Raw genomic sequence first — 16,239 nt, 5'->3', positions numbered from 1 at the left:
TTTGTTCGCGAGTTAGGTTTTAGAGTGGAAAGAAAGACTTTAGAGACATCTTACAAGTTTATTTCATGATTCTCAAATATTCATTTTTCATTCATTTTCCTCCAAAACTCAACTCACAATCAAATCCTATGACTTTCGAGACTTGACAACTCACCATCCCAAGCATCTTTCCTACTATAGTGGAGAAGTTATGATTGATGTGACATCCAAATAGGATAGATTTTGTTTAAAGGGCTGATATTATGCACCTTAGGAGTCGATTTAGACACCCACACTCTCATGTTATAAACTAATGTCCATTCTTGAGGATTATTGGTTAGTGTTCTTCATCCTGGATACTCCTTTATGCTCATGCATATATACACCATTGTATATCCATATACTAGTAGTTTAATACTAACTTAAAAATTAGAAACTCTTTAGGGTTTATTTACGAGATGAATTTTATAGAGAAAGAAATAAAAATGAAAGGTTTGAAAATTATAAAATATATCTGTAAAACAACTTTAAATTATTTTCTTTCTTTTCTCTATTCTTTAAAATAGAACTGCAAACAGGCCCTTAGGGTTACATCTTACCTTGTCCATAGGAGGGAGGAGCATCTTCAATCACTTTGTTGACTTACCTTCTGCTCCTAGTTAGGTCAATCATGTCATCTTGCCTTAGACAATACAAAATGTGTATTACTTCTACTCTACCAGCATAGTTATTGTTATTACTTGTGGATTAATATGTATATTTTAAGATAAAATAAAGAACACTAAAAAGTATGAAGAATTAATTATCATGTTGATAAAGTTCTCTTTATTAACATAATGGAAAATAAAAGTTGATATCTTTAACAGAAGAATATAACAATTTTACTGTTCAATTATCTTTGAAAGAATATATATATATAAAAAAATAAAGGCACAGTGGCTTACTCTATAATCAAAATATATATAACTAAAAATGTTAAACTGCTCACCTATTACTCTTGTCCTTCTATTCTTCCTTAGAAATAAGCTTTTCCACCTAATATTAGATCATTTAACAAGGTAAAACAAATAATAAACAATTAGGAATTTGATGTTGAAAAATAAAACCATTTCGAGTCATCCATACATCATTAATTACTGCACCAAACACAACAGCTCTCAATTGAAAATGGTGCTTTCCATCCTTTGTGCATTCACCAAAACATGCCGCCAGATATTTATTATTTTACAATATAAGTTAGAGTAAATTCTACCAAAGTAATAAATAGCTTATAGTTTTCTTTTTAATATTTATGTAATTATTTACAATAAAAATATAATAAGTGTGAATGGTTAAATAAATAGTATAACTTATATTTTATATAAATATTCAAAGCTTGATAGTGATAATCTAATAATGCAAGTAAGGTTGAACTTTGCTAAAAATTGAATTGTTACTTTTTTACTGTATGTTTTTTGGTGCTTGCCAAAAAAGTATATATTTGGAGGTTAATCCCTTTTGAGATTCGGAGACATTGGGTTTATTCAAGTGTGAAGTTCCATGCGGAGAGGAGTGAAAGAGTTTATAAGAAGGAAAGACCCATGGAACTAATGCCTTAAGGTTTTGGTTCAAGACGTGGTGTCTCATTTATAACTCTTCATTCTTCCTATACCCATGTAACAATGGAACTTTCCGGTCGCAGTTTGGTCCAACAACAAATTAAAAAAAAATTGTCATTAAAGTTTTTTTTATACACACAACAATGATTAAACTCTTGAAAATTATGCTTTGAAAATTCATTAATGTTTTGTTATAATCTTTTGTTTCTCTTCTCTGGTTTTTGCTTTTCTCAATTGTGCGGCAAGTCATGGTGGATTTGTGGCCACAGCATTGCCCATTGCCTACTGCCATATTTTAATTAATGTAATCAGTTATCTATTGTGTACTTGTAGTTTATGCTACGCAATAAATTTAGGCATATAGTTTAGATTATAGAGGTGGATATGTGTTACTCAAAAGTGGTTAATCATAATAGAAGTGTATTATATTTTTATACAAATTTTATTTCAGGTCATGTGCTCTTTTAATTCTGAATTGTCATGAAGAATTTTATTTTCCATAGGTCGAGAATCAAGAGCGAGTTTGGCTATGATGTACAAACTAATCTGCAAAAAGGATGAACCATTGCAGAATGGTTTTTTAGAATTTAGCCACCATTTTTCCATAAAGTGCCCCCTCTATTTTTATGAATATACAATAGGGGATTTTACGGAAGTCGTAGTTAGTACTTGTTTTGCTGAAGGATATTAGTATAAAGATTTACATATATCATATACTATTTATTTTTATTATTTTTTAAAAAGTCAATGATAATAAAATATGAGTGATGATAAATGATGGACGATATAATGACAATATATAAAACTCATATACCATTAGTGCATTCATTTTCTTCCTCATCATAGAATTAGTAGACCTAAATTATATTAATTATTAGGAATCTGAAAGCATTAGAAAAATTGGCGCCTAAACTGCATTGCTGTGACATGATTGAACAAGGCAGTTTTCAAAGACTCGCTTCATATAATCCCATCTGACAGCATTTTCCATTTGATAATCATGTGAATTTTCGTACAGTCCCAGATTTATGATAGCATTTTTCATTGATTGTAATATCTATACATCATCATTGTACATATTTATACACAATATATCATTCATCTTTCATTTATATTACTTTTTTTAAAAGTCAATAATGATAAAACATGATTGATGAATGACACATTAATAGTATAAAACTTAGACACTGTCAATATATACATTTTTCACTTTTTCATTTGATAATCGTGTGAAATTTTTGTAGTCCCAGATTTATGAAAGCATTTTCCATTTGATAATAGTGTGCATTTTTTGTATAGTCCCAGATTTATGACAGCATTTTCCCTTGATAATAGTGTGAAATTTTTGTATGCTGCATAATAATAACTCAACCACGTGTAGGAGCACGTGATGCTTCAAAAACGCTATTGATATTTTTTAAACTCAGTCAAACTACCACAACGTGAATGAATATGTAATGTGGCTCTAATGAACAAATCTACCCAAAACCCAAAATTGACAACAGAAAAAAGCAAAAATTGTGGATCATCTGCATTGACCACAAGCCTGAACTGTCTGAGAAATACACCTACAGAGTCTAGTAACTCTTGAATATCCAACTTTCACACTCTCAGCGGCAGTTCTTATTTCGGCTACGAACGAAGAAGGCAGCGACTTTTGTTCCGCACCAGCGGGATCATATATTTGAGATGGAAGGACCTCTACAGGATAGACCGCACTGCTCAGAAACCATTGTAAAATCAATCAGCATCTTCAATTACATGAACAAAGATAAATAACCAAAAAATGGATCTTGTGTTGTGAATTTGTGATAGCATTATGAATTTATGATTTATGGCAAAATAACATATATCAATTACCATTGACTCAGCTGAGATAAAGGCAATTGCAGTAACATCGTTATATTAAATTTAAGGCAACTTTTAAGTCAACTAAAATGGAATTTGTTAAAATAGAACATCTCTCAACCTAAAAAGATGACAGCCATGAGATTCTCACTTCTTTTGATTCAATTAAACTTCTTATCTGTAGGATGAATCACCGGAACTGAGATTGGTCATCCCTCAGGGCCTATAAAAAAAACATCCCTAAGAGACCAATCTCAGTTCCAGTATCCATCCTATAGGTAATAAGTTTATTTGGACCAAGCAAGAAACACAGTACCCTTGGTACAAAGGATCAACTGAACAGTACACAGTAAAAAAGTAAGTAAACAAACGAAGAAATAAATAAACTAAATAAAAAAAGTGCAGGACATACCATTTTAAGCATGTCAAATCAAGAGTCACTTTCACCTTCTTGCCACTATAAAATTCAATGAAAGATAGCTCCAAATCAAGCTGTTGAACTGCAAAACAGTATAAATTACAGTGAGACTCCCGTTTATCCTTGTTAATGCAAGATAGCAACTGGTTCAAATCAAATATTGGAAGAATTTTATGCATCAAGGACATAGCTAACTAGCTATGAATCTAGGATCACAGCTGAGAGCAGCCAGCAATACACGTTGAAGCTTATCAAAAGCTAAAGACACCCTTTTGTGCATGAAGCTTCCCTACATTTTTTACTTATTTTCCTTTTCTGCATGATGAGATCATTGAGAATGTGTGAGTACTGAGTAGTAGGCGAAATGGCCGAAGGATTCGACTAGTGGTAACTCTGGTGGTTGAGTGACCAAGAAAAGAATAACAGCCATGGAGAGTAACGATGAAGAGTGATGAAGCACATTGATGAGAAACAATGAGACCACAAAGGAGATTGGTGTGTTCAGAGAACTTTATTAGGAGGGGAGGCAAACTTAATCCTAAAAGCAAGGAAAACATTGCTCCCCCGATAAGAATTCCCATTCTTCTACCAAACATGTTATGTTCCACGAAATTTTATCCACTTAAAATCTAAGCCTGTAACCTACCTAGTACCTACCCAATGCACCCTCCGTAAAATTAAGTACAGAAGAAATTTGTTTACCTGAGTGACTGTAGAACTTTGCATCGACCAAATTTCTGATCTCCATCCGTGCTGACTGAACTTCCTCAAACACATCTAGCAAATTACTCAGAAGTGAACTTGTTATCTGCATAGGATAGGAGGTCAACAACAGCAAATTGGAAAATGATCAGTATTCATTTGTTTGTTATTCCATAATTCTTGCAAACCGAGGTTGTACAAGCAAGCAGTTATTGTAATTATATAGTGGTCAACTCATCGTGTAACTATTGTAATTAATTAGTGTAAAAAGGATCCATTTATTTATTAGCCAATTACTATATATTCAGATTCCAGTATGTAGATGGAAAACAAGGTTCAGCATATGCCTCTCTGACTCTTGCTTTCACTATCGTGTCTAGAGCTTAGAGAAGTAATCCTAATAGAGTGTGTGCATACCCGGTGCACCCATTGTAATTCAATGAGAAAAAATATGGACAATCATTTATCGACTTCAGATATCTGACTCTCCTCTGCTGTAAGAAATTTCTAGATGCTAAAATTGAAAGAATCCTACAAGATTTCTCTAGAGAAGAATGAAGCTCCAACCTTCACTCTATAAACAGAAATTGAGAAGGAAATAATTTTTAATTTATAACTAAATTATATTTGTTTTTCTCAGATCTGCCCCACAGGGCTTTTGATGCCAAATCCTTTTAACTGTGATATAGCCATTAAATCAGTCAATCTTATTCATGATCCATACTAGTTTAAATGCCCTGGTCCACATGAAGCAGACACTGCAATATAAATGCAAATTGTGGACCACCATCCCAGTCACTAATAAAAATCATAGCAATCCTTCTAAAAGCGCAGAAAGCATGCTAAGAGAAAATCAACACAAGAAATAGAGCAATTTACCTGTGTTTCTTGAGCCAAACATATTGAACTACTGTACTCCTTAGTGGTATGAGGATTTAAGACAAAGACAAAAGCAGAAAGAGCGTCCATGTTTGGAAAGGTCTGAAAAGTAAGTGCATCATATTAGAAAATAAAAAGGTATAAATGTTGAATATTAGATTAAAACAGATCAATAGTGACATAGATCAAGCTATAAATTTATGAGAAAAATGAGGTGCACAGTAAAGATTATAATGAAGGATTTTATTTTGAGATTATTTTGTTGTTTTAGGATTTATTACATATAGGAATTTGATGTTTGGATATTTTGTTTTGGGTCTCTTTTATCCTTGGGTTTTATTTGGCTTGTACATATGTTATCATTGTAAAATTTGACAATTTTTTATATATTTTAAATTCAGAAAGTATCTGAACTTGGGAATACTCTAGGTGTATACATGGAGTATCTTATCAAAAAGAGAGTACCTTTGAGATTACCGTTCTACATCAAATAGTCAACCAAATTACCTTCACAATGTTGACATCATTCAAGTTATTTGAAACTATGATGCTAGGTTGACCAGCATTTATAGTGAACCTACGTGAAAAACAATAAGCACTCACATGTTTGGTCATGTCATAAGTGATATAATTAAGCTCCAATCACAAATCAAGATTAACTCACCTCTGGAATACATAACTACAATAGTTGAGAAGAACTTTGAGACAACCATTCTCACGTTCAAAATCTTCAATATCCCACAACTGAAAAAAAGAAATGAAAACGAGGATGACTATCATAAAATGATATGTTGTTTGTGTAGACAAGAATCACGTGAAAAAAATTTTAGACCTTCAAATTCTTGAATATAAACTTGCAGGACATTCTCTTTTGCAAGTAATCATGAACGGATTTAATGGTATCCGCACAGCTTTGCTCTCCTGCAATCTTGCAGTAACTATGAAAGAACTCATTTAAGGATTTAGCTTCCGAATCCAAAGTTTCAAGCTCCTGCCTCATTCTAGTCACTTTTTCACAAGAAACCTAGCATTGAACAATATAATATTGACATTTGAGATCCAGTGTCACACATATTAAACCTTTTAAAATCAAATTGTAGGAATGAACTATATACAGGAAGGAGGGCCAACTTTCAAGTATAGTAGAATTTACACTAGGAGAATAAAAAAAATGATCTAGTGCATGATGCTCCCACCTAGTAGGGTCTGGGGAGGTTAGGTGTAGCATTCTTATCCTCGTAGGTGAGAGGTTGTTTCCAGTGTTTCAACATGTTGAGATTATTGAAATAAATAGAAGATTGTTGAGATAATTATTAGATTTTATATCTTATTAAGGTTACATATATGATTATCAAATCATAACATGTATTTATCTTTCTTATTTTATTTCCTTAAATTTAAGGGATTCATATACAGACTCTTCTACTATAAATAGAAAAGGTTGAGTGCATACAAATCACTCAAGCAATACAGATAAATAATTTGTCTCTTTCAAGTTGGTATCAGAGCTCAAATCCTATGGGTCTGGCAAAAAATATGGAGAAATCTTAATCATTCTCGTATTCTAGACATTCGGTCAACTAGCCACTATCAAGGCTAGTTCGTTGACTGTGGACAAACTCTTCCCTTATTCTCTGTCTAATAACTCTGATTAGTCCCATTGTTCAGCCATTCTGCTACGCTATCCATCGAAGCTTGACCCCTATTATTCTGGTGACTGAAGGAAGCAACAACGACCCCAAAAAAAATTGAAAAATGGATCAATGCCACAAGTTGCTTTTGCAAGAAGTACTCATCAAATTGGGTTATCAGACGATGAACACAAGGAGTATTTGCATTTCAAGGCGATTGTTATATGGCTGGCAATCCTCACTTTTCTAGTGCTTCAGGCCATACGGTTGGTAAACTTCACTTTTCTCAAATTTATCACAACCAAAAATACCACAATATGTCACTCTTGCTAATGGCTCTACAGTCAAATCTACTAGCAAAGGTCAAGTCACACTTTTTCCCTAGTTAAATTTAAATTATGATTTACTCATACTTGGTTGTCCCGTTAATTTGGTATCAATTAGTCAATTCACCTGTACTTTTATGTGTTTGATAACATACATTAATAACTTTTTTACCATATAGGGTTGGAGTATTGGACAGACAATTAGCACATGAGTTACATCACATGACCTATATTATTTTCAACATCCTCCTCTAGTTGTTTGTGTAAGTATCGATTCCCCATGGCTCATCCTTCGCCGCCCAAGTCATTCAAATATAAATAAATTGAAGAAAATGGTTCCTCATCTCTCCAATTTGAAGTCTTTTAAATGTGAGGCATGTCTGCTTGGTAAACATGTTCGATTTTCATTTCCACATGTAGCTCATATCAGTCAAATTCTCTTTTTCATTTGGTTCATCCAAATGTTTAGGGTCTTAGACATGTTAGTTCTAACTTAGGATATAGATACTTTGTACTTTCATCGATGACTTATCAAGATGAATTTGGATATATTTAATTAAAGAATGTTTAAAACTTTTTTCTCTCAAAATTTTTGCAATGAAATTCAAACTCAATTTGGTTATTCTATTCGGATTTTAAGACAACATTTTTCTACTCACTACATTAATTTTATGACTTTGAGTGGCATGGTCCTTCAATCTACTTGCCCTCATGAACCTTTAAAGAAAATCTACTGAACATAAACCCTGTCACACTATTGAAACTCTTTTACCAAGTGCCAAAGCACCTTTAAAATTTTGGGGTGATGTGGTTCTTACTGTTGTTTTTTTAATTAATAGGATGTCATCTTCTGTTTTGAATAACAAAATACCTTATTCCCTATTGTGTCCAAGTGATAACCCTTTTAAGGTTCCTCCGCATATTTTTTGGTTCCACTTGTTTTGTGCATGACATATCTTAGGGTCATGATAAGTTTTCAGTTTGGGCAATCCAATGTATGTTTCTTGGTTATTCCACCATCCAAAAGGGTTATCGGTGTTTTGATCCTTCCACTAAGAGATTCTACATATCAGCTGATGTTACTTTCTTTGAGCATACTCCTTGCTTTAATAATTCAGTGATTAAGTCCAGTTCTCAAGTAGTAACTCTTCATTTAGTTAATGAACCACTAGTCTTAGATAGCTCATTGATACCAACATTGATACTCGTGTCACCAATACAGCAAGTATCAATTGTGTTACAAAGTCCTCGCCCTATTATTGTTTACCAATGATGCCCACATCCTAGACAAATTGAGGCTATTGATCATAATCCAGATCCAAATGATTCCACTTTTGCTCAACCGTCTGCACCTCTTCAGATCTACCTACACCTTCCACTCAATTACCCATCACAATTAGCAAATGTATACGCTCACTTGTAACCCTCATCCCATATATAATTTATTAAGTTAACATAGTTTATCTCCTTCCCATTATGCTTTTGGGTCTGCCTTTTCCTCTATTTCTATCCCTAAAATAATATAAGAAGCACTTTCACATTTAGGGTAACACCCAGACTATGATTGGCTAGTTGTCAGCTTTAGAATCCAACCAAACTTGGACTCTTGTCCTTCTTCCAACAGAGAAATCTACATTGGGTTGTTGATGGGTTTTTGTTATCAAAGTAAGCCTAGATGCTCAGGTTGATCTTTTAAAAGCTTGGTTGGTGGCTAAGGGCTATACTCAACAATTTGGTTCATTTCAAGTGAACTCATGACTATCAAGTTACAAGGCAAACAACCTTACTGTTGGGCCAAGACTCAACTTAGAATTTACACTAGGAGAGTAAAATAAATAATTAATTTCTCCTTGATATTTCAGGTTTACATTTGTGCTTTGCACTAGGAGAGAGGGAGGTTAGTTATATATGAGGAGTGAGCCAAGAAGGAGTTGACGGATATCCTGTTATTCCTTTCGTCTTCTATCTTGGGCAGAAAATTTTCTGAGGAGCATTGCACTGGGGTATGGAATTTACCATTTTCTGGTGCAATTTTCCTATGGTGTTATCTTTTCTGCATTCAAGAAATTGTTCAAATTCTAGGTTTCCATCACAATACATACAAGGATAAAATTTCTAAAAATCTTCAAGGAGTGATGGCCCTTCAAAAACACCAAAAATAAATCTTTTATCATTTTCCAATCAATTCATCTCCGAATCCAATAAACTTTTTGAGGATATGATAAATTATGAAAGGGTGTCATGATAGTTTTCAAAGCTTTTATCACAGGATCAATTTGAATAACAACTTCCAACACAGAGAGAAATACCTGACATTTTTCCTTAGAATTTAGCAAGCTAGTATGGATATTACTATCGCTATCTTGAGTGTCCATTGCTCCACTCTGATGTGAAGATGAGATGAAATTTAATTTCAACATCTGAGACTCTTCAAGGCCAGATCTCAACTGTTCTACTTTTTTCTGTGAACAAGTAAAGTTCATATCACCAACTGCAAGCATTGCTAAATACTAACATTTAAAAAAATACCTGTAATTTCTCACGCTTTATATTCATTAATTGTAGTTTTGCCTTCTCATATGTTATATTAAACATCAACATTCTTGCTTCTACAACTCTGCAAAAGAAATACTTCACATAATCAATCATTAATCCAAAACCGCTCCACAAATATACATATATGCAACAATAAATTCCAGATTCCACACAATGACTTGGTCAAACAACATTAAGCATACCGCTTATGTCTTGGAATATTTAGAGGATCTGTTATTATCTGCCAAAAGAAAATAAAGAACCAATATATGAGAATCGGGAAATGCCAGACTTAGATAAGTCTTGGAGGAAGTAATATGCACTAGGAGAGAGGGAGGTTAGTTATATATGAGGAGGAGAGAACCACCAAATATAATCACAAAAATACATTGAAATTGATCATCTAATATAACAGACCTGAGAATGAATTTCAGAACAAAGAATCTCCATCTTCTTAACTTTCTGCAGATGAACCAGAATATCTTCCAGCATGCCAATCTAAATATTGAGAATAAAAATGAATGAATTATTTATGTAAATATCTAAAAGAAAATGTATCTACTAATAAAAAGCATGCAACAATATGCACAACTTTTTCTGAATGCTATTATTTTCTAATTTGAAACCCATAAATTAGAACATACCGATCTCAAATTTAGCTTTTCAACTGATGGAGGAAGCAACTGGTCAGTGCTCCCCAAGAAACTTTTTAGAATCTGCAAGGAAAATAAAAAGTTGACAAGCCCAATAAAACAACTGAAAGTATAATTAACACTTAAAAATGAAACATTAACCATACATCAGCCCAATCATTCCACGTTTGATCTCCAACCTTCTCTCTTTCACTATTCCCACTTTTATTAACATCTGGACTGCTTCTGTCTAAGCCCCCTTTCTTATCTATATCGTCTCCACCACTTAGTATCTTAACACCTTTCTGTTTCTTGCCAGAAGAAATCTTAACACCTTTCCGTTTCTTCCCAGAAGAAATCTCAACACCAGTTTTAGTAGCAGGGCTCTCAGCTACTTGTAGTGCCGAATGGTAGTTGTTATCAATAGGACCATGACCATCTGAGGGCAACAGAGTTGTCACTTCTTGGATAGGAGTGCTCAGAACTAGAACTTTCTCAGCAGAACTCTGAGCCAGTTTTCTCTTGGTTGCACTCTAAGTTACCCATGCACCGAATAAATGCCAAATCAATACGGATTAAGAAGCAAAGAGACTGACGTGGACAAAATCATAAAATAAATAAAAACTAGTCCTCTATTAGAAGTGATGTTTTTGAGCTCTGCTGAGACAATCCTTTAGACATGTGCCAGGCACATTTTTGCAAGAGACAAAATTCTAAATTTTATTAATAGAACCACAAATCCTTTACTGCAAGTAGACAAAACAGGAAAACCCAAGTGGGTTCTGTAAACTTTAATAGTTAAGAAATAAAACTAAAACAAAATCTTGACAGTTTTATGCTGACATCCTTTTTGCCTTATGATGTCAGTAACACATACCATATCATGGAAATTTTAACTCAAAATACAGACTTTTCTTATGCATGGACAATCATGAGTTGTAATTTGACAGATAATTATCATTTCAACGGTTTCTGTGTTCTGATTATCTGGTTTCTAAAAGTTTTATTATTCAAAGCATGATTCAACCTCCTTGATTCAAACAGAAACAGTTTTTTTTCCAATATTTTGGCAGAGGCTAGTGAAGAATTTAGAGCAAGTTGTTCATTTTGATATTTTTCCATCTCATTTAGCAAAGTAGCTTCTTCCCCAAACTTGATTCCCTTAGCCTCAAGTTTTGATTCAATTGCTACTTTTCTAGTTCTCGTTTCCCATAAATCAGTACAACTGCTATTGAAGACTTAATATACAGGTTTTCAATTTTTCTACATTTTTACAGTAAGTTAAGGGAAAAGGAAAATATGCTGCAGATATCATGAGACTTGATATTGTTTAGCAAAATTTTAGAGAAGGCACAGTATAACAAAGATGAGAAGTTTTGAAGATAGAAACTATAGAAAACCTTGATTTAGTTCAGACATAGATATACGAAAACTCAAGAAAAAAATAGCATGCAAGTAAAGGAGATGAATTAATTATGTAAACACTAATGTATCTAGAAGTCATCTATCTTTATTGTAAATGATTCTGAAAGCCGTGCCACAGAAAATGAAAGGAGATATATTAAATATCTAAACTTGAATTCAGCCTTCAACATTTTTCATCCATCATTTTAGTAAAAGACTGCAGATATTCTGCAAAGTAACAACAGCATGCAAAGTTTTTCAGAGACATTTTCTTTATTATTATTATGAGTCATGACTAAGAAAAAATCACTATCTTTCTTTTTACCTTGGCAGATTTGTTGTCCTGTGAAAACACAGAAGGTGAGCTAGGCATTTCAGTGTTTACAAAACCAGACAACTCCAAGTTGTTAGGCTTTTCAGTGTTCGCTAAACCAATACTTACGGATTCATTCTGCTTATCCAGCTGCTTCAACTCATCACTGCAATTCCTTTGACATTCTACAGATGGTGATAACTTCTGGTTAAGGGAAGTAAGAGTTGTATCATGTGTAACAATTTCAATTTCATCTTTTTTGTTCTCGGCTGTGTTCTCTGTCAGGTCATAAACTGTTACTCTATCTAAATGAGTCATCTGCAAGGGAGAAGCTTCCGTTTCCACAGGCTTCCAATTTTTATCATTGAAAGAATTATCAGCAGAAACCAAATGGAAGTTTTCCTCATCCATTATGGTCTCCACATCCTCTTGATAAGGACTTAACTTGCTAATACTTCTACTAGACCCAATTACATGATCATCTATGTTGATCAAAGATTGATGCATGTTACTCTCTGGAGTTAAACTGAAGAGTTTCTCCGCTAAAGGAGCATTGAAAGTTTCAACTTGCTTGTATTCACAATCTTTTCCATTAAAAAGTGGAGTCCCTGGAGAGTATTTCGATAACCTACGTTTCAATTTGTTAACTCCCTCTCTAAGAGATGATGTCCTGGGTGTAGTGAAATCCTTATAAATTGGCACAGTTTCACCTTTAACAACTTCCTTAATTTCCTGCAAAAGAAAGTAGCAAACATGACTGACCATGCATTTATGTAGTTAATTCAATATATGTGTTATATAATAATTGGGGCTAACTCCACACAAAAAGTTAGCTCATAGTGGGAGGATTGCCCAAGTTACTAAAAATGACTCTTGGATCATATTATTAAGCCATATGGGACACCAATACTTTAACACACCCTCTCATGCACAGGAGTGATTCACCTATAGCATGAAATTTTTGTAGGAATGAGCAACAGCTGGTGGCCTAAAGTAGGATCTAATACAAGGGTAGAATAATATCTGTCAGGAGCATCTAATATCATGGAAAAACAAGAAATTGAATGTGGCTGCAAGATAATGTGACAAAGCATAATATCGAGCCATGGCATTTGCTGTAAGTGAGCTCATGTGGTTGAAAAAGCAACTCACAAAACTCCATTTAGTGAGATTATGCAGATGACGTTCATTTGTAATAATCAAGTTGCAATGCATGTCACCTTTAATCCAGTGTTTCGTGAGAGGATCAAAGTCATTGATGTAGAATGTCATTAAATTAGAGATAAGGTCTCATCTGGAGACATCACCACATGCTTTAACTCTAATGATCAATTAGTAGATGTTTTCACTAAGTCTTTAGGAAGTCTTAGGATAATTTATATATGTTGCAAGCTTGGTGCATAAATATAATATGCTTTAGCTCAAGGGACTATTAAAATATTAGAAATTATTGTGAATATCATACCATGTAAACATGGTTAGTATCTCCTAGAATGATTCTCTAATTATATTAAATTGATTTGTATTTTGTAATTCATGGATTTCATTAAATGTCTATCTTCTCTCTCGTTTCTCTCAACAATATGCAATGGAAGATATAAATAAGGATAGCCACAAGCGCCATCATCAGCAAAGCATATCCATGATCTAATACAATCAATACAGCATGCTCACAAAATGTTACAAAAATATAAATCAAATATCAACCTAAATATTTCTTACCTTGATTGAAGAAACAGGAGTTTGGATTCCGTGAATCGCAACATGGCCAACTGTACTATCACCTTTGCTATACAAGGAATCATCTGTGACTTGAATAACAGGGGAACCAATTGAATATCCGTTTAAATCACCCAATTCGGCTAGAGCCTCTTCCCTCACTGCCATATCATCGTTTCCAACATTTCTCATAGCTGAACCTGAAGATCCTTCAACCTTCAAATAACCATTTAGTAAACCTCCAGCCTTAGAATCCAACGGGGAGACAGCCGACAAATCCTTGCTTCCTTCCGCCAAAATTGCATCCAGTATGGGAGGCAGTCTATCATAATCGTAATCATAAATTTGCAGTTTCTCTCCTACAATACACATATCGCTCGAATCTCTACCACCACTTCCTACATCAGCAGGAGAGACTTCAGATTGACAGGTTTGTTTCTTGGCTTTAGTGAGTTCCATAAGACTTCCTGGACCACGAAGAGGGCTGGAAGTTTGGCTCGGCGTCTTCTCTTCGAACTGAAGGCCAAATCTTGTAGGCGTCTTGAGGTCTCCAGATTCCGAACGAGCAAGACTCCGGTAATGCATAGAGAATGCAGTTGAATCCATTGTATGGTCATGGTTATCATCGGAGATTCCACTATCAGACAAGCGATCGGGTCTAATGAAACTAGCAGACACCGGACCATGAAAATCATCATCTGCAAAATGACATTGAATTGAATTAAATTAAATTAAATTGTCAATCAAACTATGTTTAAACCGTCCATGTGTGCTAGATGCTACACATACTCGATCCAAAGTCCCGATAAAATATAAACATTGTGTTAGGCAATCGACAGACAGCAACTGTAAAACTTGATCGAATCTATATGACATAGATAATGAAACTATTTTGAATCTCAAATGTCAATCAAACTAATTTGAATTGAATAGGAGAAAGCAATAAAACTCGCCATCATCAGTAGAAGCAACAGAACCAGCGGTGCTGCTACCGCCGGGAGAAGGGGAACCGACTGGTCTGAGAAAGGAGTCTCTGCCGTCAACGGCTTCGGCATCGGGCGGGGAAGATGACTCCTTGTCGTCGTTGTCGCTGTCGCCGGCTAAGTCGCTGAAAAACCCTAGGATTTCGTGGTCGGGAGTGGAGACGGGAGGGGTGCCGGAGGAGTCGTCATCGTCGCGGCGGAAGATGTGGACGGAGGTGATCTCGTTGTCGGCGAAGCTGACGCGGCGTAACCTCTTCCTCCGGAATGCGGTGGTTTCTTCTTCGGTTTCGGTGTTGTTGGAAGGTTCCATTTCTTGAGTTTTGTTCTCTCTCTTCGCTCCTCTCTGTGTGAGTCACGACTGTGAAGTGTTTTGTGCGGGAAAATCAAATTTTCTAGGTCTCTGGTTTCAAACCAGGTTTGTTAAATTGAAGATTGGGTAATTTTGGACGATGTGGTGAAAAAACAAACAAATAAATAGGTGTAAATAAATAAGTGTAAATACTGTAGCACTTCTCTTGTTTTCTTCATTCAGCAGTAGGATATCCATGCATTCAAGAATGGTATTCTATGTGGCATGAATTTAATTAAAGAATGACAACATAATTTATTAATAAAAATATTATATGCGTTTAATATATATATATATATATTGACAGTGTAAATATTTTTTATACTATCAGTCAATTGTTCACCATTGATTTATTAACCACCATTGATTCTCAAACAAAAGTAATAGAAATCAATGGTGGATGATGTGCAGACAGTGTAAAAAACTTTACACTATCAGTGCACAAATTTTAAACTTATATTATATTGGATTACCTCAAATAATTTCTATGTATTTTATTGTTGATGTTATGATAGGAGATGGTGTTGAACCTTTTATATTAAATAAATAAATAGTTATCATGAAGAAAAGTTTAGAAAACAATATAAAATAAGTTTAAGAATATATGTTAGAGATTTTAGAAAATATATTTATAAATTATATTTGTTGTTGTCTTTAGTAGTTGTCATTATCATGTATCAATATTTTCAATCTTTTTTATTTTGAACTCTTGAAATAATTAACTACATACAATTGACCATGACTGAACAATAGTTTATATAAATAAAATTGTTGATACACGGAATACTTATTGACTTGTATACAAGGAATGTTTGAAATTAAACCCAATAAAAATGATACTTATGTGTTGGTTGTTCCTACTTTTTTGTGTGAATGTAAAATGTGTGGCAACATTGTCTTCCTACAAATTAAAAGTAGGATAG

General features: G+C 34.0%; 1 protein-coding gene across 3 annotated transcripts; it reads right to left on the bottom strand.

Moving 5' to 3' along the window:
* Positions 1–2,909: 2,909 nt before the first annotated feature.
* LOC109339029 lies at positions 2,910–15,399 on the bottom strand. Of its 3 annotated transcripts, XM_019576395.1 has the most exons (17): positions 14,938–15,398; positions 13,988–14,682; positions 12,278–12,997; positions 10,883–11,081; positions 10,716–10,849; positions 10,561–10,632; positions 10,334–10,414; positions 10,120–10,157; positions 9,911–9,998; positions 9,691–9,843; positions 6,257–6,448; positions 6,089–6,168; positions 5,932–6,001; positions 5,425–5,526; positions 4,546–4,651; positions 3,838–3,925; positions 2,910–3,295 (listed from the first exon to the last, which is right to left on the bottom strand). In XM_019576395.1, exons 1-17 carry the CDS (start codon positions 15,275–15,277, stop codon positions 3,103–3,105), a joined length of 3,351 nt encoding a protein of 1,116 aa, XP_019431940.1. In that variant the 5' UTR covers positions 15,278–15,398; the 3' UTR covers positions 2,910–3,102. The 3 variants fall into 3 exon arrangements, with proteins under 3 accessions (XP_019431940.1, XP_019431938.1, XP_019431937.1); XM_019576393.1 differs by having other exon boundaries at positions 10,716–11,081; positions 12,278–12,988; positions 14,938–15,399; XM_019576392.1 differs by having other exon boundaries at positions 10,716–11,081.
* Between the last annotated feature and the right edge of the window lie 840 nt (positions 15,400–16,239).

The sequence above is a fragment of the Lupinus angustifolius genome, unplaced genomic scaffold (genome assembly GCF_001865875.1).
Source record: "Lupinus angustifolius cultivar Tanjil unplaced genomic scaffold, LupAngTanjil_v1.0 Scaffold_51_103, whole genome shotgun sequence".
NCBI classification, from domain to species: domain Eukaryota; kingdom Viridiplantae; phylum Streptophyta; class Magnoliopsida; order Fabales; family Fabaceae; genus Lupinus; species Lupinus angustifolius.
The sequence above is the reverse complement of the archived record's forward strand: the minus strand, read 5'-3'. Positions and strand labels throughout refer to the sequence as shown.